This window comes from Diabrotica virgifera, chromosome 2 (genome assembly GCF_917563875.1).
Source record: "Diabrotica virgifera virgifera chromosome 2, PGI_DIABVI_V3a".
Classification (NCBI taxonomy): Eukaryota; Metazoa; Arthropoda; class Insecta; order Coleoptera; family Chrysomelidae; genus Diabrotica; species Diabrotica virgifera.
In genome coordinates this window covers 170,515,937-170,541,989 of record NC_065444.1, presented here as the reverse complement: position 1 = coordinate 170,541,989, position 26,053 = coordinate 170,515,937, and the positions used below count along the sequence as shown (strand labels likewise).

General features: G+C 32.3%; 1 protein-coding gene and 1 long non-coding RNA gene across 3 annotated transcripts in view; one reads left to right on the top strand and one right to left on the bottom strand.

Annotated features, from left to right (window-relative positions):
• The window catches only part of LOC114338423 (DNA repair protein RAD50), an 87,527-nt gene that overhangs the window by 16,191 nt on the left and 45,283 nt on the right, over nt 1–26,053 (top strand). For both annotated transcript variants that reach the window (XM_028289023.2, XM_050644096.1), the window contains exons 2-5: nt 2,023–2,334; nt 7,661–7,969; nt 20,056–20,296; nt 22,933–23,946. In XM_028289023.2, coding sequence (XP_028144824.1) covers nt 2,035–2,334; nt 7,661–7,969; nt 20,056–20,296; nt 22,933–23,946 — 1,864 coding nt within the window. In that variant the 5' untranslated portion in view covers nt 2,023–2,034. The remainder of the gene's footprint in view (nt 1–2,022; nt 2,335–7,660; nt 7,970–20,055; nt 20,297–22,932; nt 23,947–26,053) is intronic.
• LOC114336443 (uncharacterized) lies at nt 12,347–12,987 on the bottom strand. Its single transcript, XR_003653420.2, has 2 exons — nt 12,883–12,987; nt 12,347–12,533 (listed from the first exon to the last, which is right to left on the bottom strand). It is a non-coding gene; the product is annotated as an uncharacterized LOC114336443 (long non-coding RNA).

The window sequence follows — 26,053 nt, the reverse complement described above, 5'->3', positions numbered from 1 at the left end:
CCGATGGCGGACAGTTAATCTCAGGATGGAGATCTCTGAAACAAAAAAATCATACGGCATTTGAAAAAGGAAAGTCTCTTACGTGACAATTTACCACCGTTACTGAAACATTCCGCAAAAAAAGATTTTACGGAAATTTGAAAAAAATTTGTAAAAAATCACCCGTTGTTTATCAGTTTTTCATGGTTAAAAAATATTTTTTTATTTTTTGATCAAATTGTGGTAAATTGTCACGTAAGAAACCTTCCTTTTTCAAATGCAGTACGATTTTTTTGTTTCAGATATCCCAATCCTGAGATTAACTGTCCGCCATCATTTTTCGAGGCCTCGACTTTTGTGCCCTCCACAATACCGTTTGTCCACTTATATTTTCCCCCATTTTAACTGCCTATAACTTCTAAACGGTTCAAGATAGAAATATGCGGTTTTCGCTGAAATGTTTTATTTTAGTAAAAGTTTTGTCTGAATGAATTGAATTTTTTATATCGCTTTCAAATACGAAATAAAAAATGGCGGATTTTTGAAAAAAACTTTGTTGACTTTTTTTTAATGGAACACCCAGTATATTTTTTTGTAAATTGAAAGAAAGGTCATTTACCTATCCAGCGATATAAAGTTTTTCAAAATCGGTTGTCAAATCACTGAGTAATTAATTTTTAAAATGAGGGGTGCAACGTGGATATCACATACCTAAATAACATAACTGAGCAAAATGATATTATGTTATGTGATTTCCACATTGCATCTCTCATTTTAAAAATTAATTGCTCAGTCATTTGGCAACCGATTTTAAAAATTTTTATATCGCTGGATAGGTAAATGACCGTTTTTTCAAGACACAAAGAAATATACTGGGTGTTTTAATAAAAGAAGTTAACAACGTTTTTTTTTTTCAAAAATCCGCCATTTTTTATTTAAAAGCGATATAAAAAATGGTCATTTACCTAAAAACTTGAAAAAACGGTCATTTATCTATCCAGCGATATAAAATTTTTTAAAATCGGTTGTCAAATGACTGAGCAATTAATTTTTAAAATGAGAGATGCAATGTGGAAATCACATAACTTGCTTAGTTATGTTATTTAGGTATGTGATATCCACGTTGCACCTCTCATTTTAAGAATTAATTACTCAGTGATTTGACAACCGATTTTGAAAAACTTTATATCGCTAGATAGGTGAATGACCTTTCTTTCAATTTACAAAAGAATATACTGGGTGTTCCATTAAAAAAAAGTCAACAAAGTTTTTTTCAAAAATCCGCCATTTTTTATTTCGTATTTGAAAGCGATATAAAAAGTTCTATCCATTCAGACAAAACTTTTACTAAAATAAAACATTTCAGTGAAAACCGCATATTTCTATCTTGAGCCGTTTAGAAGTTATAGGCAGTTGGAATGGGTTAAAATATAGTGGACACCCGGTATTAGTGCACGTGTATAAATGAAAAAAAGATATATTTTTTGTACTCTCCAAGAGTTAGATATTAACATGTAAAAAGTTTTATGTTCATTTTTAATAAAAGTTCTGAGAAAAAAATTCTTGAAAAAAATGATTATTTTTGGTCTTCTAAAGTGGACTAATACCTTAATCGGAAGCGATATTTGTTTTTCAAACAATTCATTTTTGAGAAAGACGTTTCGCACATGTACGTTGCGCCAAACATAGTGGCCAAATTGATTGCAAGGAACCGCAATGGAAGTACGAAAAGTGCGGGCGGTCTGCAGTTCAACCTTTCGCGGTCCGGATTCCGACCGCGGTCCGCCTGTTGCCGACCGTTGTTGTAGATCTTCAATTCTTTATACTTCTCATTGCTTTAAATAAATGTCGCCATTGTGTTCACCAGCAAATTATTTCATGTAATTTTGCTTACTAGACAGTTGGTATTTGTTTTGATTTAGAGCAGACCACAGACTATTCTGAAGATCCCTAGAGAGTGAAACTTACTTAAATGGATGGTGGTTATCTTTGAAACAGAATGAAATATTAACTGGCTTTCATAAATTTGTTTTTTTTTTTCAGATATGCATCAAAATGGCTTTGTTACAAAGTTTACAAATTAGTGGCATTAGAAACTTCAGCCCAGATAACCACCAAACAGTGTATTTCGACACTCCTGTGGTTCTTTTCCAAGGACCTAATGGTTCTGGCAAAACTACAATTTTGGAAACTATCAGGTTTGCACTAACGGGAGAATTGCCAGGTGGTACCACTGGTGGAAAGGGTTTTGTTAATGAACCAAAAATGTCAAATAAAAATTCAACTAAAGGAAATATTAGGATCAAATTTTCAGATGCAGAAGGGAACATACTAACAGTTAATAAAGTTGTGCAGGTATAACTTACTATTTTTTCTGATAAATATACAGACACTTAAAGACATGTTCTTGCTCAGTCAAAATACCTAAAATTAAGTGAGTCAGTCAAAATAACAAAATTACGTATAAGAAATGTGAATTCCTAAAATCAAAGCAAACAGTATCTTAATAGACAGAATAATAAAAAAATTAGCAAATCAAAAGCATTGTATGTGACACTCTGATACAGGTATCTAACAACTGCTTTTGATTTTGGTGATGACTATAGCTCGGGAAATATGCACTTAAAACCCTAAAATACGCATGCAAATATGCCAAAAAAAGCAGTTGAAATATGTACTAAAATATGCTTTATGCATTTAATGCATATAAATAAAAAACGCAGTAATCCTTGCATTGAAGGTATTTAATTTATTTTATGCTCAAATCATAAAAAATATTTATTGAAATTTCTGTTACCTACATCATTATAATTCTTTATATTCATCATCATCATCATCATCATAATTCTTTATTAAGTATAGTATTATTAGAGATAGAACTATATATTATTAAAGGCTTTTCTAAATTTTCTACAGAAAAATTGTGCCGTCTATCTGATAGTGGGTTCTACCTGTAAAACTAATTCATCTTCACAATGCCCCATCTTAATAATATTATTTATTTGAATTATTTTTTGAATATCCCTCATTTTTATTTAACACTGTGCAGAATTTTTCATACACTTGGTTGGTTTCCCCAAGGTGTTTATTTTTTCATTTATTGAATTGATAATTTCAATACTTTGGTCTAATGAAATGTTTCGATTTTCTAATTTAGTAATTGATATATTAGAGATAGAACTATATATTTATTATTAAAGGCTTTTCTAAATTTTTTACAGAAAAATTGTGCCATCTATCTGATAGTGGGTTCTACCTGTAAAACTAATTCATCTTCACAATGCCCCATCTTAATAATATTATTTAGGTATTTGAATTATTTTTTGAATATCCCTCATTTTTATTTAACACTGTGCAGAATTTTTCATATACTTGGTTGGTTTCCCCAAGGTGTTTATTTTTTCATTTATTGAATTGATAATTTCAATACTTTGGTCTAATGAAATGTTTTGATTTTCTAATTTAGTAATTGATTCAACAGTATTTACAAAATCGGTGTATATGTACCAAATTACTTTTTAATAACGGTTGTTTTAAAACATTCACACATGTTTTATAGCACCTGAGCTGTCTACATCGAAACTACAAATGACGTCTCTAATTCCCTCAAAATTATTGGCTATTAAGTTTACAGAATTTAACCATGTTCCCCATCTAGTTATCACAGGTTCATGTGGTTAAGGCACATTAGGTAAACGATCTTTATACATCTGTACTCGCAGAGGGGCTTTTAATTTTTTTTTATATTTGATACAAGGGTATTGACCATTGGGAATTCTGTCCTTACAGTTTCTGCTACTCTATTTAAAGCGTATGCTAAACAAGTAACGTGTTTCAAATTTGAAAAAATATTTTTTTTACGGACGTGCTAAAAGACCCACTTTCACGCATGTATTTCGTTTCCGAAAGTTGCACTTTCCCGCACGGCGGCGTGCGGGAAAGTAAAATACCTTGCAATATGGTATTATAATATATTATAATACATGCAATAAACTAATATTTAGATATTATCTACTAATTTGTTTCAAATTTATCTTAGTGTGTTCATGTTTTAATGAAATTAGCGCGATAATTCGATGAAATAAAATTATTTTGACATAATATTTAAAAGTCAGATCAGTAGACAATTACAATGGTTTTGAATCGTCGTCATGGAAATCAATATCGTCGTCGTGGTAACCCATTATATTGAAAGTTTCGTTTTGACAACCTTGTCAAAGAATTAATTTGTGCATTTTCACTTCTAAATAAAAATTGATATAACTCTATTTTTTGTGGCTTTTTTCCAAACGTACGGCCCTAGAAAAAATATTGTTCCTAACTCATGCGGAAAGTGTCTTCCCCGCACTCGACTGCTTGCCCGAACTCCGCTATCGCGTCGTTCGGGTCAACGGTCACTTTCGTTCGAAAGTGAAAGTATCACTTTCCGCACTAGTTAGGAAAATAACTATTTAACCATTTCGCTGCGGAGCTACTGAGAGTATTTGCATCTCGTCACTGCGGCGCTAATAGACGTCTCCCGCAGTGAAGCAAATATTTTTGGCTTTTAGGTTACAGTTGACTTAATTGTTGGAATTCTATCATTTGTTTTACTTTATTATTTTATTTCAACTATTTATTGCCAATTCTAGAACTATTATAATATATACTGCGCGTCATAGAAAACGGGCACCCTAAAAAATTGATAATTTTTGAGGTTGCGTATCTCCTAAACCTGTTGTCCGATTTAAGTGATTTTTTGAATATATTATAGCCTTATTCTTTTTCAATATCCCTGTAATAATATTTTTGCTAAACAGGTAAATTTTCATTGTATACCGGGTGTAGGAATCAAATTGTGTTTTTTTCTCAAAGTTCGCAACACCCTGTGAAATATCCTAGCATTTATAAAATACTGAAATTAAAACGCAACTATAGCCACAAGTTTTCTCAACATTCTGTTTTTTTATTCATTCGCTTATGTTGGATAATACAAAAGTTAGGTACTATAACAATTAGCCATGTTCTTTTTAAGTACAGGGTCTTTCTAAACAAGTGCGACAAACTTTAAGGGGCAATTCTGCATTAAAAAATAATGACAGTTTGCTTTATAATCGTATGTCCGCAAATGCTTCGTTTGCGAGATATGGGATGTTAAATTTTTTCTTACAAACTGACGATTTATTTATTGCTTTAAAACCGGTTAAGATATAATACAAATGAAATTTGGTGGGTTTTAAGACGTAATTATTGCACATTTTTTGACATACAATTAAGAATTTTATATTCACCATTGGCGTGCATACGGGTAATATGATCGGTCATATTACCCGTATGCACGCCAATAGTGAATATAAAATTCTTGATTGCAAGTCAAAAAATTCGCAATAACTATCTCTTACAACCTACTAAATTTCATTTGCATATCTCAACCGGTTTTAGGGCAATAAAATAAATCGTCAGTTTGTAAAAAAAATTCAACGTCCCGTATCTCGTAAACGAAGCATTTGCGGATATAAGTTTATAAAGCAAACGGTCATTATTTTTTCATGCAGAATTGCCCCTTAAAGTTTGTCGCACTTATTTACAAACAACCTATACTGATGAAAAACATGACTAGTTGTTAAAGTACATAACTTTTGTATTATCCAACATAAGAGAATGAATCAAAAAACAGAATGTTCAGAAAACCTGAGGCTATAGTCGGGATTTAATTTCAGTATTTTATAAAGGCTAGAATATTCCACAGGGTGTTGCGAACTTTGAGAAAAAACACAGTTTGATTCGTACACCCGGTATACAATGAAAATTTACCTGTTTAGCAAAAATGTTATTACAGGGTTATTGACAAAGAATAAGGCTATACTAGGCTATAACAGGTTAAGGAGATACGCCACATCAAAAATGACCCATTTTTTAGGGTGCCCGTTTTCTATGACGCGCAGTTTATATAATAAATAATGTAGTAAAACAAATGATAGGGTTCATTTGTTCTTATGGTTCTTCCAATTCCGCCATCGAATAATGTTTACCCCTTTTTGGTGGCAGCGGCATGATGTAATAGTTATTACCAGCATTTTTTATCTCAAACAAAACGTAATAATTAGCGACAATTTCACTTTACGGTACTAACGCATTCGCAATACTAAACACCTTCTCAGTTACCCCTCCTACTCATCCCGCTCGAGGCACTTTAGGTGGGCAGTTCACACCCATTCATAAGAAAACATCTGATGACATTATATTTTATATTTTGTTTACGTTATTTTTCGTCTATCCGCAAATAATCGCTAACCGCAGCGAAGCGGTTAGCCCTGTCGCATAAATGCGTTTCCCGCACATCTCGTGCACTCCTGAAATTACGCAAATATGCGGTTCCCGCAGTCAAAGGGTTAAATGTTGTCCAACCTTGGTCATATACATATGGCGCAGTATCACTTAACAATATCAAAAATTTTTCTGTTAGGATCGGTTGAGTAAAAAAAATGTTACTCAGACATTAATTTCCAAATCTACAAATAGTTACACTGTTCGTTTTTTGCAACTCCTTAACGGAAACTAATATGCTAATACCAGTAAGGGGTATTTCCGAGGGATATTTTTACCTACCTCGCTAAATTGCATTACTTGTGTCCTCTGATGTTTGTCCATATTGTGATATATCTTAAAATATGCAATTTTAATAAAGTGCATATTTATGCATTTATACAATTTATCCAAAATATGCAAATATGCACTTAATATGCATTTTGCATATTTCCCGAGCGAGTGATGACAATATGTAATAAACATAGTATGCAAAAGATAATGTCATTTTTTACTTATAAATGATGTAAGATCATTATTTGATTTTAAATACTAAAGGTGAAGACGTAAATTATATGGAAAAGTGACATAATTTTACTAAAAAGCCTGTAGTACGTCCCACCTTGGCTTTACAGTATAGGGAACGTAGGCAATGCAGTCCTTATAAGAGTTTTTAGCGCGGTGACGCCGATTTTATCAAAAATAATTTGTAATCGAACATTAGAGAGATTAAATTAAAACTGTTTTAGAAAGACAATCTACAATTTTAGGATTTATATGCGTAATAACTATAGTATATCAAATAAACTTAAACGCATACGAATTCTAAAATTGTAAATTGTCTTTCTAAAACATTTTTAATTTAATCTCTCTAATGTTCGATTACAAATTCTTTTTGATAAAATCGGCATCACAGCGCTAAAAACTCTTATAAGGACTGCATTGCCAATGTTCCTTATACTGTAACGTCAATGTGAGACGGAATATAGAAAATCCTATAAAATAAGAGTTTGTTAAGTCATTTTTGTTAATTTGTTGCCTAATTATTGCAAAAATAGTGTCCAAATTCGATTTTTAGAAAATTATTATTCAATATATTAATATATAGGTACAATGTATACTGTCAATACATAAATAATGGGGCAACCTCCACTTATAAAGTTGTATATTCTAACAGTTTTCTGAAAGTTTATTTTTAATCCTGCTCTCTCAGATAGAATTTTGAGCGAATGTATCATAGAAACTGTAACCTGTAAGTTATCTGCGATTAATATATCATCCGGATGATGATAATGATGTTGTGTTACATAGTCAGTCTATTTAATAACTACATCTCATTTAAATAAACATAAGAAATAATATATTGTTCAAATTGATAATGCAATTTATTTTGCAGGTCCAATTGAATACTAAAGGTGACCTCACTTTTAAAAAGTTTCCTCCTACCATTCGCAAGAGACCAAAAGAAGATCCATCAGATGTCCAAGATATAAGTGGGCGTTGTATTGATGTTGACGGTTTCTGTTGCTCTTCCATCAATGTCTCCAAGTCAATATTTAATAATGTCCTCTTCTGTCACCAAGAAAACTCATTATGGCCTTTGGATGAACCTAAAAAGCTTAAAGAAAAGTTTGATGAAATTTTTGATGCTGTCAAATACAATAAATGTATTGATCAAATTCGCAAGCAAATAAAAGAGCAACATGTAAGTTGATTTTTAATTTTTTTTTATTATTGTAAATGAAAATGCATAACCACAAGAATACTCTCTGAAAATTTCAGATTGATCGGAGTAGAATTACCAGAGATACAGCATGTTGAATGGGGTGGTGCGAAAAAAGTCAAGTTGATAATTGGTAATTACAAGAAAAACAAAAAAAAAAACTATTCAAATAGGACTTTAGCTTCCGATCCCGCAACGTGCCTAAAGATTATGAAAAAACTGAAATTTTACCTTTTGTTAAAAAATTTTTATTTATCTTCCATGTAAGTTTTATGTATCCCTATAGTAAAATTTATTTAGTTTGCACGGTTTAATAAAAAAAATAGTTTTACGCATTTAACGAATATCTGCCGATCCCACAAGTTCGACCAAAATCTATAAAAATTTGAAAGTCTTGATGATCTTGATAAATTAAAAAACATTTAGTTATCTCATTTTTCTGTTACATTGTGCAGCTCTTCGCTTGTTTAGATATTGTATGACAATATTTAAACAAACCAGAACTCACAACGAGGAGGTGGTTGCACTTATAGCTCCTCCCACATCCTTCTCTCCAACAACCAGTGAGTGTTTTTTTGCCTTATTTACATGTACATTTCTTTTCATCTGTTTGTGTCCAGCTTTTAAACGCCAACTTTGTAGTAAAATCTGGCAGCATGTACCTTGATTGCCCCGACGAATCCATCTTTTGATTGGGACCCACATACATTAGACGATGCTTCCGTGACCATCTTTACCACCGCTCGACAGCTTGCGTGTGGCAGGGATAGTTTTGTACATTCCACATTCCAGTCTGGCATGTCGCCTGATGTAATGCAGGAACTTAGATCTTCATTTGAAACTCTTCGAAGAACTGGTGGAGAAGATAGTTTTGCAACATTCCAGTCTATTATTTCAGTGTCGTCCTGTACTTCAAAATTTCAAGTAGGGGGATGAACTGTTGCCATTGGCTTTAGTCTGCCCGGTTTTTAACACTCTCCTTAGCCCTAGCTTTCTAATGTGTTTCCTTTCTCCCTAATACTTGAAATTTTGAAGTACAGGACTACACAGAAATTATAGACTGCAGTGTTGCAAAACTATCTATCAGTTTTTCGAAGAGTTTCAAATGAAGTTATATGTTCCTGGATTACATCAGGCGACATGCCAGATTGGAATGTACAAAACTATTCCTGCCACACGCAAGCTGTCGAGTGGTGCTTAAAGTTGGTCACGGGAGCATCGTCTAATGTATGTGGGTCCAATCAAGAGATGGATTCATCAGGCAACACAACACAGGGCAATCAAGGTCTATGTTGCCAGATTTTACCACCAAATCACAATACAAAGTTGGCGTTTAAAAGCTGGACACAAACAGATGAAAAGAAATGTCAGGAACCAATAGAGAAAAAAATTGAAAAAAGAAAACTGAATTGGTTTGGACATATAACTAGGATGAACGAGAACAGACTAGTAAAGAAGGTGACCGATGCCAAAAGACACGGGAAAAGAAGAAGGGGCAGACCTAGAAAGGGGTGGATGGAACAAATCGAGGAAATCGGGACAAATAAAGGGAAAACAGTGCAACAGATGAAGAAAATGGCAGGAGACCGGAAGGCGTGGAAGAAATGGGTAAAAGATGGATAGGTGATACCAAAGTCTGACGCTCTTATAGGGCATAAGGACAACGAGAAGAAGAAGTTTTTCATAGTATACAAACAGTTGTTTTCACAGCTAATATTATATTGGAGTTAGAAATTTTATAATTAGTTTATGTTATTTTACGATACATTTTGACAACGTACAAATAACCTCATTGTTGACAATTAGGCAATCCATCGACCTGTCAAAGATAGACCACGTGATCTTTGGTTGGCACACAAAACTGTTCTTAACCTAAACTCAATGTAATTATTGATTTTTCTTATTTGTTTTTTGTCGTGATTTTGAGGTAGTGTATTTAAAGACATTCATTAGATTAATTATTTTATAAACTTTACGTTTTTGGTGATTTTTAGTGCTGACAACATGCCTGTGACTTGTATAGTAGTGAACTGTGGAAGTCCAACTGATCGGGATGATGTTAATTTTAATTTGTTTTTGTCCTGATTTTGAGCTAATATAGTATTTAAAGACATTCATTAGATTAATTATTTTATAAACTTTACGTTTTTTTTTGGGTAATTTTGAGTGCTGACAACATGCCTGTGACTTGTATAGTAGTGAACTGTGGAAGTCCAACTGATCAGAATAATGTTAATTTTAATTTGTTTTGTGTCGTGGTTTTGAGCTTAATATAGTATTTAAAGACATTCATTAGATTGATTATTTTATAAACTTTTCGTTTTTGGCGATTTTAAGTGCTGAAAACATGCCTGTAACTTGTATAGTAGTGAACTGTGGAAGTCGAGCTGATCGGATAATGTTAATTTTTTTCGTGTTCCCTCTGTAGGGCTTTTCATTCACAGTAATTTGTTTTGAGCTTCTGTCATATGTCGTATAATCCGTGTATAGTAATATTATACACGGATTATACAACATCTAACAGAAGCTCGAAACAAATGACAATCGATGAAAAGCCCTATTAGAAACTCATTTATGTTTCCTCGCCTAACTAAATTATCAAAAAACAGGATGCACTCATGCTAGGAATTATGGTTTTTATTAATATTATTACAATTATTTATATGTGACACTAACGTAACTAGTGACATTCATTTTAGGCCAATGTGACAAACTTTATTAATACTAAATTTTAACATTTTTATCCCCTATTTTGTTAAAACAATATTATTTTGTTTTTCATTCTATTCAAAATAAATGCAGTTTTGACAGGGAATTTGTTTTGTTATTTATTTATTCCATATAGACCTGGATCCCGCGTACCAAAAAAAAGTTGATTAATAGCAAGCTGAAAATGTATTAATAGCTTAACGGTGTCTAGTCCGATAAACTTTGATGTATGGAAACACTGGAAGTTTTAACTGTGGAACAGGTTAAAAATTTGGAACGTCAAACTACGAAAATGTTTATGTAATTTGTCAGATAAAACTTCCAATTGATTTGATACCAATTCATTAAACTCTCATGCAAAAATCAGACTGGTGAAAAAATCACCAACTGGGCATTTTAATGAGTAGAACACGAAGACCATGTCAAACTACAGGAATCATGTTGGTTAGTAATAGCAGTCTGATATTTGCATGAGAATTTAATGAAAGGGTAACAGATCAATTGGATGTTCTGTCCGACAAAATATATGGGATGTTTTCGTAATCTGAGTTTCCAAACTGTTTCACAATTAAAACTACCCCTGTTCCAGTGTCACAATACATCAAAGTTTGTCCAACTGGACACCGTTAAGGTATTAACAAATTTTCAGCTTGCTATTAATCAATTTTTTTGGTACACGGGATCCAGACCTAATAGGTTTGTTCGTAGTACGACACAAACGATTAGCAACTGCTGCCAACCATCAGATGCATGAGCAGTTAACAGTTAGCGTTATGCAGTTAATAGTTAGCATTCATAGACTACGAATGCGCATGTGTCTGATGGTTGGCAAGAGTTGCTGATCATTCTACGAACAAACCTATCAGTAAGCACAATTTGTGATATCCATGGGTAGTTACTAACAGAAAGAGGCAGGATTCGATTTTTAAAACATTTATTTTAGTTGGTCTGTGCTTAAGTTGGTCTGTGCTAATTCAAATGGCAAGTACCTAGTTTTTTCGAGCAGGGAAGCATGTTGCTCTTTAGGCACATACATATTTTAATCTAGTAACATCGACTTGTAGTCATAATATTTTATCATAAGGTATAATGTAAGCCATATATTTTGAAGTTACCACCTTCATTGGTGTGCTAGTTACAACTACTTTGCGGAATGCACTGAAGATGTTCTGTTCAGAACGAAAACGTTTTGCAATCCATGTGGATGACTTTTAGAAGTTTTAAATAAACTATTTTATACCAAAATACAATTTGAAGTTTTTACTTCTGTATAGGTTTTTAAACTATGGTATACAGCCAACTATTGGGATTTTTCCATTGATTTTATTTATTTTAGAGTCAAAACATAGTCATACCTTAAACGATAAATGCATATTATCATTACAAGTTGATACTAATTACAAAAATAAATACACATTTAAAAGACCAATACATAATTACTCATGATGAAGAAGTACATTATATGTAATTAAAAATGAATAACCATTTTCATATCACTGCAACACAATGCCAAAGCCATCTTATATTTCAGTTCGTTTAGTGAGCGCAACAAGCACTCTGACCGAACAGTTTCAAAACTCATTAGTTTTTCATCAGAGAATGCATATGTTGCTATCTCCAAACCATGTAGCTGTAACATATGTACATGCATTGGGTTCTTCTTCGTCTGTCTTGCCCTGGGCATACTCAGCTAAAAATAGGATTGCTGCAATATGGCTGCAGACTTCACTATTACCGGCCATATGCATACAATGTGCATTTGCTATGTCATCAGAACTGGCTATCACCCCACCCAAGCATTTAGTCGTTTAGCATTAGCTTTTTGGAAATGCTTCACCTAAAAAAAATATTTTATTTTTTTTTTGGAAATTCTTCAACTACAAAAATTTATTTTTATTAGAGTATTTGCGTTCTTTACAATGATTGAGAATATTTTATTTAAAATCAGACATTCATATAATATAATTTTACAACAATCATGACAGTAATTCAAATAGATGGCAGTAATAAATCATTTTCAGAGAATTATGGAGTTCGCAGTTTACAGATTAGGACGACGATATGTCTGGTTTCATACAGATATATAAACGTAAATAAATCTAATATTTAGAACCAATTTATCCAAAAGACACTAATACTGTTATCCATATATTTCTTAATGGTGAATAAATAAAATAAAGGCATACCTTTCCAACAATAATATGGAAATCAGGAAATCATTAACAATTTTTACTCCATTCAAAACAAATCCAGCTGTAAAATATTTATGTGCCTGAAGGCTTTTGTATGCTTTCATCTGCTTCTTAGAGTAGCAACTGTGAGACTCCACCAGATATGTATAAATATCTATAATAGTAACTTGATGGACTGCACTTTACTGTAAAATCCAATTCTGACTGAATTGCGTATGGATCTAAATCCCCAATTATTTTCAGCTTCAATAAATATCTAAAACAATAAAAAAAATAATTTTATTGCTTGTAAAATTCATCATTATTGATAAATATCGGGCCAAAATGAACAGTAAATAAAAATTGTTTCGCCTACCTTTCTCGCAACATCTGGAGTTTCCAATAATAATTTCTTTAAATAATCACTTTGCATTGTGGTAAAGTTTATAAAGTTCACAAAAACAGGAAACGAAATCCAAATGAATCTAAAATAGACAAAATACGACCATAAGCAATGAAAAATCATTGAAAAATAGATACAAACATAACCTCTTTGTTAGTTTGTGTGCCAACCAGAGGTCACGTGGTTTGGATTGCCTAATGTTAAGGAATGCTTGTGTTTAATGTTCCGCCAAAGTGAATAAAATAACAAAAAGAAAATATGACATCGAGTTTTTTTATAAATTGTTTATTTATTTAAAAGAATTTATTAAGCTACTCCAAATGTAGCTGTAATTATGCACCAAAATTTTAAAGCAGAACTTAAATTTGACATTCTATTTATTTGATAACGTCAAATTTTATAATATAACCCGTGATCGGAATAATTCCCACTTTCTGTCACTTACTGTTGCGTTTAGTAAATTCCCGACTTATTTCGTATGCTTTAAATGATGACGCACGGGTAAAGACACGGGTACTCAACTGTACATTATGTAAATAATGTAAAAAACACACACTCATTGGTTGGTTGGAGAAAAGGGTGTAGGAGGAGCTAGAACTGCAACCACCTTCTCGTTGTGAGTTCTGGGTTATTTAAATATTGTCATACAATATCTAAACAAGCGAAGAGCTGTACAATGTAACAGAAAAATGAGATAACTAAATGTTTTTTAATTTATCAAAATCATCAAAAATTTCAATTTTTTATAGATTTCGATTGACCTTGCGGGATTGTTAAATGCGTAAAACTATTTTTTTTTATTACTCAACCATGTAAACTGTAAATAAATTTTACTATAGCGATCAATAAAACGTACATGGAGGATAAATAAAATTTGTTGAAAAAAAGGTAAAATTTCATTTTTTTCATAATCTTTCGGCCCGTTGCGGGATCGGAAGATAAAGTCCGATTTGAATAATTTTTGTTTTGTTTTTCTTGTAATTACCAATCGCAACTTTTCCGCAATATAGCGACACGACATTATCAACTTGACTTTTTTCGCACCACCCTAATGTTGCATATCCCTACCTTCGACTCGCTTTGCCGCGGTTTCGCGCCAGCACGCTTGGGGGTAGTGAGAAATGTTCAACAACTGTTCCCCTTCTCTTCTGTAGATTACTTCGCGATTCAAAAAACATATCCCCGTGTGTATCACTTTACGACTTGACAGACAAAAAGAAATTGAAAATAAAAGTTGTCAAAACTTTAAACGCATTTTTCTCAAAACTTCTCTTTCAAAGGCGGTGGACATTGTAACTAGTGTTTTAACAGTCCGGAAAAAACCGGTTTTTTTTTCAAAAAAACCGTTGGTTTTTTTCGTTTTTTTTTTTCTGAAGGTGGTGGGGAAAAAACCAAAACTTGGAAAAATTCAATAATGAACTTAATTACCCGATTTCCAATGAAATAAGGTTATTATTGAAAGAGTGATGTAGAAAATAAAAATTAAACAATAAGAATAGCTATTTGTCTAACAAGGGAGGAAAGTGCTACTTTTCTTCCCGAGAATGAAGTTGTAGCGGAGGGCAGTAATCATTCAAGGGAGGAAAAGGCACTTTACTCCCATGTTATACATATGGTTTTTCCACCTTCCTCAAATTAATAACAAGTCATTTTTTCATTTTTACTTTATTTATGTAACTAACCAACAAAATTTATTAAAACTAAAACTAACAAGTAAGTACAATATAACTGTCAACTGTTAAAGTATAAGTCAAATTATTAATGTAAACATTGTTAAATCAAAATAACAATTTACTGTTTTTTACCATTCTGCAAAATACAGAGTGTTTTATAAATAAACGTTAAATGTATAGATACTTACGTAATAGAAAATAGATATTGTACAGGGCGTCAATAAGTTATATTTCATGAATGAAATACCATGACGTCACTTTTACTTTTCCTCCCTAGGGAGGAAAAGTACAACTTTGGTCCCTACAATCAGGTCCGGAAAAGTATACTTTCGGTAGAGGTAGGTGGAAAATATATATTCTCACAGATAATTAAAAATAAAATTATCAATATTCGTATAAACAAAACAAATATAACGAAATATATATTATTTTCATTAAAACAAAATAAAACCAATAATTGCATTAACTTAAAAACAAAATAAAATACTGTTTCTAAATCAATACTTTTTAATCTGAATTTTCCTCTACATCAGAAATTTTACTTTCAGATTCGGCATCGCCATCGTCAGAAGTCTCATTCTCTTCATAATCATTAGTTGCATATAATAAGTCTTCACCTTCACCAAATTCCACTTCGAGTGATGTAGCTTTTATATTTATGTAGTATTCGCAATCTCCAGTGTCATTTTTTTTTCTGCAACATTTCGATCCGAAATATACATGTTACTGCGCATTACAACAAGTTTTTCTATTCGGGGATTTGTAAGTCTCTTTTTTAAATGTATGTGCTTAAATGATGACCAATTTCTTTCACATCCAGAGTAAGTTAATACCAACTGAAGCAAATGTACTGCAACAGGTCGCAAGGGCTGATTAGTGCAAAGACTTTGTCACCACACTAATGGTTGGCAGTCTATTTTTTCTACAACTTCCCATAAACTTCCTGTTTTCGATTTATACATTGCTGATGTAGATTGAGATGAACTGTAATTTGCTGAAAAACTTCCATACAATTGAAGCTCTCCTCTAAATCGGGAATCCACAAAATATGCAGCTTTATGGATGTCTTTGCAGCAAAAACTTATTCTCTTTGTAAGATTATTGATGATTATTTTGTACTTAATGATAACATTATTGGTATATTACATTAAATAAATAACAAACATGAATTTTTCCATTTCGAACCGGGTATTTTTCCTGTTTTTTTTTCCATCGATTATGTTGATTTTTACCCTTTTGCTACAAATAATTTCGCTTTTTTGACTTCCCGAGTGATACAAAGAACTTAAAAATCGTTACAAATAAAAAAAACATTCGACAGTGTTACCTCAAAAAACTCATAAGCTAATAAAATCTTTAAGAATTATTTATTTCATATGATCCTGTGACGAAATCGGATGTCCACCGCAAAATCTAATTTTTTTTGTAAGTGTCTGTAAAAATTGGCCACTGTTGGCTTATTTTTCAATATTTTTCCTTGCAATTTTTTTTTGAACATTCTTTGAATTGTACTTAATGTGCTTATATTTAATTTAAAAATAAAATAGTTGTACCACAATTTAAAAAAAAAATGTGTGTGTACTTTGTACGCACGTAAAAAGTTATACTTCTACAGTTGAGTCCGGGAATCTTTACCCGTGCATCATCATTTAAAGCATACGAAATAAGTCGATGATAAGTCAGAAATTGAAATTTACTAAACGCAACAGCAAGTCACTTACTGTCACTTGCTGTTGCGTTTAATAAATTTCAATTTTCGACTTATTATCGACTTATTCCGTATGCTTTAAATGATGACTCACGGGTAAAGATTCCCGGACTCAACTGTATTATATGATTTCAACAAAATCAATATACTTTAGACAGTTTATTTATATTTTATTTAAATATTAAACTAATGTTAATACTTACTACTTTCCAAAATTTTTTATTAAAACAATACCAAAAATTAAACAAAAAAAAAGAGAATAAAACACACGCAAACACATTAAAAAATGAAACAAAGAAATGATTTCTGAACAATAATTGTTGGCAAAAATTTTAACTAAATACGTATTTTCTGAAAAAATATATAATAAATATACTTACAATCATAAAATCTTAATAAAATAAAAATTTGCATTGGGGATCGAACCTGCGTATATCAGGTTGTTAGATTTTGAAATCAACGCACGCACAATTTAGCTACCGAGACATATGAGTGATGTGGGAAGATACACCAAGTGAAAGTTTTGAAAACTTTTTTGACAGTTGCTTATTCTCTTAGTTTAATCAAATTAGTTTGATTTTTGTGGAATTAAAGTAATTAAAATGCAACAAAACATAGACTAAAAAACATTATTATTAGATTGGTGGAAATTTTGTTGATACTCAAATTATATAAATCAAAGCATTACCTACTAGCTAGGTACATTATACATTTTCCAAATAGGTATGTAATTTTTTATTACAATACTGAAACATTTACAATTACGTACCTGTTGCTTTTAAAAACTATTTAAAAAGTCACTACAATAATTATAAACTTGCTTTTGTCTTTGTCCTCGCAATAATAAAAACTAATATACACAACATTTGTTTACCCATAACCTCCACATTGAACAATTATTGACAGGTCATTTTAATACCCAATCAAAGCACGTATAACGTTTGAGCTGCGCCCAGGACCAAGACTTCTGATGAATTCGCGCACATATACATTTACTCCCAAACGCGCCTAAAGAAGTATAACTTAAAAAAAAAATCATAAAAATGTGCTTGAAATGTTGATTTCAAACCATACCCTCCCCTTAAATCTAGCTTCTGATATTATTGTATAAGTTGTCCTTCCAATAATTTCTATCACATTTGATAAACAAAAATAAATTATGTGGAGTCTTTAGATTTTCTGTATTTTCTACCGTGATAACACATGTCGTAACGCGACAGTTCGTAACCCCACAAATAGTAACGGACAATTCATAACGCCGTCAATTCGTAACGCCGACAAATTGTAACGGTATAATTCGTAACCTCAAAATTGAATAGGGCTTTGCACATTTTTTTTATTACATAATGTTCAGTTTCTGTTCAATATCATTTTATTTAAATATTTTATTAGTGTTCTTATGGAAATTTTGTTTTGATTTTTCAGAAATTGTTATGTCAGTTATTATTCATTGTTACACATAATCTCTTGTAAAATATTTTGAACAATAATTATTATTCATATTAAATTACATACAAAAACGCAATATAATTGGCGACGACGATAAAGAGAACTCACGATGGAAGCAGTACTTTGTCATAAATATGTTCCATAACGTCTTTCTGGTCCATATTAATTAAAAGTCTGTTGTTCTACTAACATTATATTTACATCGTATAAACGGTGATTTAACCATAATTGTTTACAAATACAACTCATTACTTATACCACTACATTTGTACATATCAAGTATCTAATAATAACTCTCCCCATAAGTTCATCTATACTGCATTTTTATACCCGACATAATATGTAAACATCACGTTTATAATTCACGGTCAGGAGTCATTGTCTTCGTGCCGGGCTAATACCCTATATTATATTTTGATAATGTTATTTACCACTTAAAACATATTTTCTATAGATTGTCCCAACTATACTACAACTTGCCGAAATAGTAAATACATTAAAAAACAGGCAAATTCAACAACAAAACATGCATTACAAGGCAAATTATGGGAAGATCCAGCAACGATCAAGTGGATATCAAAGGAATGTCCTTGCAACCATATGACGAGTTAAATGAAAACTTTGAGGCTTATTTACAACGTTTAGAAAATTTCTTTGCCTTACGTAAAGTAACTGATAATACACCTAAAAACGATCAAAAAAGTGTACAAATTCTTTTCAATTGTTTGGGACCTAAGATGTATTTAACTTTAACAACACTTACAGCACCAGGTTTACCATCTGTCAAGAAGTATTGTGAATTAATCGGGTTGTTAAAACAACATTTATGTCCAAAACCAAATGAAATAACAGAACAGCATATTTTGTTCAAGAAATCAACGAGAAGGTGAATCAATTGCACAAAATCAAGCAGAGTTTAACAACTTTTTTATATTTTAAATCATGTTCTCTTATGATTTATAGCATTTTTTCAATTTATAATTTTATACAAGTTCCCTATTATTCTGTTTATTTTTGTTAACGTGTAAACAACTTTTATTGCAGCTACAATTAAAATAATTACGTTTATGAATTTAACGAACCACCATCAGGATATACATTTTTAACACATTTCGTATTTTGTGGAGAAATATATTTTTAAAATTTTGTCTCAAATAAATAATATAATCTAGTACTGTAAATTGTTTGAATTATTATAGTATAGTTCGTCCGCTATAACTTTTCCCATGCGTCACGATTCATTTTCAAACAAATTAAGTCAAAACATAAACTGAAACGTACGCCGATGTGCGTAATATATACGAATTTAAAAGAAATTTTTATTTTATAATATTTTTATTTACTTGTAATATTAAAAATATCTATTAACAATTTTAAAGCTAATTGGTTCTCACCAAAGCCATAAATTCCACAAAAAATAATAAAAAATAAACAAATTAAAAAAAATAATAAAAAAATACCTACGCATTACTACATTCTTCCTCTTCCCAACAAAATGTTAATTTTTTTCTAAGGGCTCGACCGCTCCCAGGTTCCCAAGTGGTAATTCAAGATATAAAATTAAAAACAAATTCTTTAGTTGCCATATTAACAAGAATATATGCAAAAATATGTATGAAATATATTTAAAAAGAAGTGATCTTTTAAAAAGTACCATTACTTTAATATAAAATGTTTGTAAGCAAAATGCGTTATTGTATAAATTCAGTAGGAATACTAATACGACTGTATTTGCTAAAAAAAAATAAATGTTGGCGTTACGAGTTATACCGTTACAAAATTGTATAGTTACGAAGTGTCGCCGTTACGAATTGATGGCGTTATGAATTGTTCGTTACCATTTGTGGGGTTACGAAATGTCGCTTTACGAGATGTCATGAACCATGTTCTACACATTTTATGTTCCTTACATCTTTCTCAATTTTTATTAAAATAACTAATCTGTTGGGGCACAGGTACATGTAAAAATGGGTGAAAAGGTAGCAGAAGTAAGGAAGGACAAGAAAGTAGAGGTGGACAAGAAACGAGGCAAACTCGAGGATAAGAAGGATAAATTAAAGCAAATTAAAAATAGCATAGAAGAGAAGATTAACGAAATGAAACCCTTAAATGAAAGAATGAAAAAAATTTTGGAACTGGAGGAATCGCTGGGTGCACTTCAAAGAAAACTTTCTGGAAAGGAAGAAGAAAAGAAAGGTAAGGATTTTCTTCTTTAGTTTCCACTTTATGATTTTCTCCTGAAAATTATATTATCTGGAAAAGCTTTACCAAAAAACGGACTTTTCAATAAATAAAAAATTTCAATATCTCATACACACTGCTTTATTAAAATTTGAATATTGGAACCGGTTAATTAAAGACACACTCTCTCTCCATTTTGCTTCGGAGAATGAGTAAACAGTCACGTTCTTTATTTGGTCCGACCATCGTGCTGAAGATCTTCCTCTACTTTTTTTTTTTAAATGTAACAATTAAACCCTTGTTATGACAATCCTAATATAAATGATTAGCTTTCCACTTGAAATTAACTTTATTTATATCAGAGCTCATTTGAAAGGTTTTTTAATGAACTTTAAAATACATCTGTTTAGTTTTCCCGATAAATTGCACCACATTCAAGTTATTTGAGATTGAAGGTTGTCCATTTCGAGGTTCTTCGAAAATAACCATCCTTTAAAGAGCAATAACTCAGTCGTTATTGGGTTTACATAGGTCTTTCCGACGCGAATACCTTTGTTTTTTTTATTAGCTAGAATTTTGTTTTTAATAATTTTTTCTATAAAACTAAATTTTTTTTTAAGTTATTCATGAAAAACGGTTATAAAACGTGAGTTTTTTCAATGAAAAATGCCTAGTTTCAATCGCTAATAACTTGAAAGTATCAACTTTACAAAAAAAATTAAAGAACAAAATTTACTCAGAATTGGTCAATCTATCGACTTCCACAGTTATTTTGATTGAAAAAATTTGCATCCCCTAGATGGGGTTGTTTTGGCCCCCAGGGCAAAAGCCCGGTTCTGCATAGGGTAGATTTTGAAGACGATCACTTACTTACTTTACTACTCTTGATTCCATTTGGAACATAGGGCATCTACAGTCCCCCTCCATTCATCTCTGTTTCTGGTCAGGGCTTCCACCTCTTTCCATGTTAATCCATTGTCTTCTAGCTCTCTGGTAATATTTCTTTTCCAGGATGTCATTGGTCTGCCTTGTTTTCTTTTTCCAGTTGGTTGGTAATCCAGGGCTTGTTTGGTTATATCCTCTTCATTTTTCCTTAATGTGTGTCCAACTTCCATTTGCGTCTATTTATCGTTTTGGCTATCGGCTCTTGATTAGTTCATCTCCAAAGTTCCTTGTTACTTATCCGATTTGGCCAATATATATATTTGCAATATTCGTCTAAGGCATCTATTTACAAATGTTTGAACCTTTTGTATAATCGTTTTCTCTATTTTCCAAGTTTCTGCTGCATATAGCAAAATTCTCTTTACATTTGTATTAAATATCCTGATTTTGGTTTTGGTTGTTAATTTATTGGACTCCCATGTTTTCTTCAGCATATAGAACGCATTTTGGGCTTTAGTTATCCTTCCATTAATTTCCTCTTCTATTCCACCGCTAGCGTCAATTATACTTCTCAGATAGCAAAACTTCTGTACATTTTCTCCTTCTTCTCCTTTAATTAATATACCCATTTCTCTTTCCGTATTTATCTTCATAAGTTTGGTTTTTCTTGTGTTAATCTCTAATCCTATTTTTCTTGCTTCTTTTGTCACCTTTTCTGTTTTTGTCTTTTTTCGGACCCCAGACATATATCATCCGCAAAGTCTAGATCTTCAAGCTGGCCGAAAGCATTCCATCTAATTCCTGTTTTATTTTTCGTTGCCTTCTTCATGACCCAGTCGATTAAGATCAAAAGTATGGTTGGAGACAGAATACACCCCTGTCTGACTCCACTGTCTATGTTGATTGGTTCTGTGAGTTTCCCATTGTGCATGATTTGTGCGGTATAGTTTTCATAGAACATTTTGATAATTCTTATGTATTTTAATGGAATTCCATATGTCTTTAATATCTCCCACATTTTTTCTCTGTTAATCCGGTCAAAGGCTTGTCTAAAGTCAATGAAATTTATATAGATTTTGCTCTGCCATTCTATTGTTTGTTCTACAATGTTTCTTAATGTGTTAATATGATCTGTGCATGCTTTATTACTTCTGAAGCCCGCTTGGTTTGGTCTTAACAACTGGTCTATAGTTTCTTTCATTCTTTCTAGTGTCATCCTTGTCTTGACTTTACTCACTGTAGAAAGTATTGTTATTGCTCGCCAATTGTTGCAATTCGTTTGATCTCCTTGAAGACGATCAACCGAGCTTAAATCCAAAATTTGTTTAATATCGGTGTTGATTCTCAAAATTCCACGGTTTTACAGTTTTTTACCGCTGATGAGTGGTCTAATATGGTTCTAGTTTTTAGGCGCTAGAAACTGGCCTTTCAGTCCCTCCCCCTCTGCTACATAACGCCACACCCTTTGTACGCCTTACATCAGTGGTTACGCGGCAAAAGCCTTCGCGGGCGTGAGAGTAGGATTTGTTGGTAGAAACTGAGTTTTCTTTCTCCATTATCCGACTCTTTCGTCGGAAACAATGGAAATCAAGCGAAGTTTTATTACAGTATCAGCACCGGTAGCCTACTACCTCCAAGATCTTTTACCAATCTCAAACCATTAATTAAAGACCCTAATATGCTATATCTTTTACCAATCCCAAACCACTAATTAAATATGTATTCTATATTTCATAAATATGAATTATATGTAAATTTACTTATAGGTCTGGTGAACCAGCAGAAGTTGTTGCTCAAAGACATATCGTATGTATTTGAAGGAACGGATGAAGAACTTCAATCCAAAATAACGTCGTTTAAAGATGAACAATCGTCTGAGGAATCTGCCATCAAAAAGTTGGAAATGAGCATTCAAAGTCTCAATAAGGAAATAGATTCCGTAAATCGCAGCATACAACATAAACAAGTTCAAATGGGTCAGATGAAAGAGGAGCAAAACCAGTACAACAAAAAGAAAGAAGAAACTAATAAGCTTATAGACAACTTACGCACGGAACTAAACCTAGTGGAAGATTACGAAGACCAAGAATTGTTATTGGGAGAGCTCAACAATGCTTTAAAAATGTTGGGAAGTAAATTCAATGAGCTAAAGAAGGAAAAAGACGCCGAAGAAAACGAGCTACAATCGCAAATAGATACTCTAAGAGAGAAAAACGCCAAAACCGAACAAATGATCGCTTCGAAAAATGGTTCTATCAAAGAAAATACGGCCAAATTGAAGGAAATTCAGTGTAAACTGGAAGAATTGGATACTTCCGATTCACAGCTGAGGAATGTAACTGGGAAAATTGACTCCCTTCAATCAGATCTCTCTAAAATAAAAAATTCTTTCGACGAGAACAAAAAGCTACGAGAAATCCAGGAGTTAAAAGACCAAATCGAGAGCAAGGAGCAATATCTTGACAAATTAGAACGAGAAAATCGAATTCTGCAAAGGAACTACGCGACTGAGCAAAATATAGAAACTCAACGTAATATGATACTGGAAAAACAAGGTCAGATCAATAGGATCAAAACCAAACATTCTAATCATTTCGCGAAACTGTTCAGTGATGGCTTGCCAGAGAAAGACTTAAAAAGATCTGTATTAAACATTCAAAATACGCAAGAGGCCGAATTCAGGAAACTCACCAGTTTAATCAATAGCTCGGAGAGACAAATAACAACTTTGGAAACTACGTTGAAGCATTCCAGAGATCAACTCAGAATACGCCAGCAAGGTAAGTGCTTAGATTATGTACAGAAAGTGTGCATTTTTTAATAAAGTGTTATACAGGGTGTTTCACTAACAATTGTCAATATTGTAACTGGAGAAACCTTAACACAAAATGCGAAGATTTAACCCAAAACACTTACATAAAATATTCCTCCTTACTGAGACACAGGGTGTTTTATTACAAATATTCTAAAATGATTTTAGCCCATTGTTCAAGCACCTTTTAATATTTTTTGTTCAAACTTGACACACAGTTTACACATGTTAGGGTACTTTAACTAGTCTTAAAAGATAGTTTTCCGCTGTTACCAGAGGCGTGCTGTGGGGATATATACTTCATTGTCGCTCCTTTTTCCCCTCACAATCTACGCTACTGTTGTAATAATCATTTCAGCATGTTTTTTTGATTCATTGTTACTTTTTACATAAATATCATCCTTTTGTCTCATTGCGATAAAGTAAGTAGTTTTCAAGTTATTTGCGTTTAAAGATAATGGATTCCATAAGATTATGTACTTTAAACTACATTCAATAAGATTATGTGTTTAAAATACATAATCTTATTGAATCCATTACTTTAAAACGCAAATAACTTGAAAACTACTTAAAAATGAATAACCATTTTCAATTTCGTTGCAACACGAAACTACAGCCGCATCATTGTAACGATATGATACCTCGGCAAGCGACGAGCTGCAATACCATAGACGACCGAAGGAGTGTCAGTGTTTGCGCATTCCTTCTTCATAGCACCGCTGGGGGAAATCGAAGGAGTAGTGGCAGCGAGAGCATATTTAAGGCGAACCAGGAGAATGAGAAGATGAGTCGTGGGTAGCGTATTGAACTAACCATGACTCAACAGCTGCTGCTCGCGTATTGAACGAGCTTTAGCTGGCTTGGCAAAGATGCACCGTTTGTGAGGTGGAACTATGCCTAGGTAGACGCCACCGTAGTGACGTGGGGTCTTGCCACGATCGTTATCGCAGTAGGCGGTAGTAGCGAGGAATGATCTCCGGATCGGAATATAGGGCTATGTTGATTTAACGTAGCGAGATTATTATTGTATATATGGTTTATCGTATTATGTTAATGTTGCTATTATTCTTTTTCTCATGATCATCTTTCAGTGCGTCACAGTTTTTCGATTTCTTTCTAACGCAGTAAATTGTATGTTACAGAAAAAAAGGCACGTCCGTGATTACAGACATTTACAAGATTTATTCTAGTTATTCTAGTTGTCGATAGATGGCGCCATAATAAAATAAATATTTGTTTTAATTAGATAATAATATTACAAATATAATCTGTATAATTTATAAGACTATATAAATCAAAGAAAATACCATTTTATAAATGCAAGAAACACATTTGATTTGTTTTTATTCTAAATTGAAAATAAAATGTGACAACTGTCAGATTTAACTAAAATGTCATGTTAGAATAAATGTCATAAATGTGTATTATCACGGACTTACCCTTTTTCCTATCATTTGTTACGCACTGAAAATGCTCATGAAAAGGACAATTTGATCGAATGACTGTAATAAAATTTAATATTGTTTTTCCTTTGCAGAAGATGGAATTATATTTTATTTTATTTGTTTTAAACTGTATATAATTATCTTTAATATATTTACTTTATTTTTAACTTGTGTTTTACTGAGTCTGTCGTCCTTAGAAGAACTACCACGTTACATCATATTCTAGTTCAATCAGAGAGTGCAGCAAGCACCTCTACCGGTTTCAAAACTTATTAGTCTCTCATTAGGAGGCACAATATGCTGCTCTCTCTCTGACCCAACTAGGACAAACCCCGGCGTGCAGACACGGATTGCAAGGAACGAAATGGCAGGGATGCCCTAGCGGCAACCGCTATCAAAAAACTAAGTTTTCAAACTAATAGCACATAAAACAACATCCAAAAATGTTATTCTACATCCTACCAGACTGAAAACAATGGGAGAATATGTGCCTCCTGATGAGAGACTAATAAGTTTCGAAACCGGTAGAGGTGCTTGCTGCACTCTCTGATTGAACTAGAATAACAATGCGGCTGTAGTTTCGTGTTGCAACGAAACTGAAAATGGTTATTCATTTTTGATTTACATGTT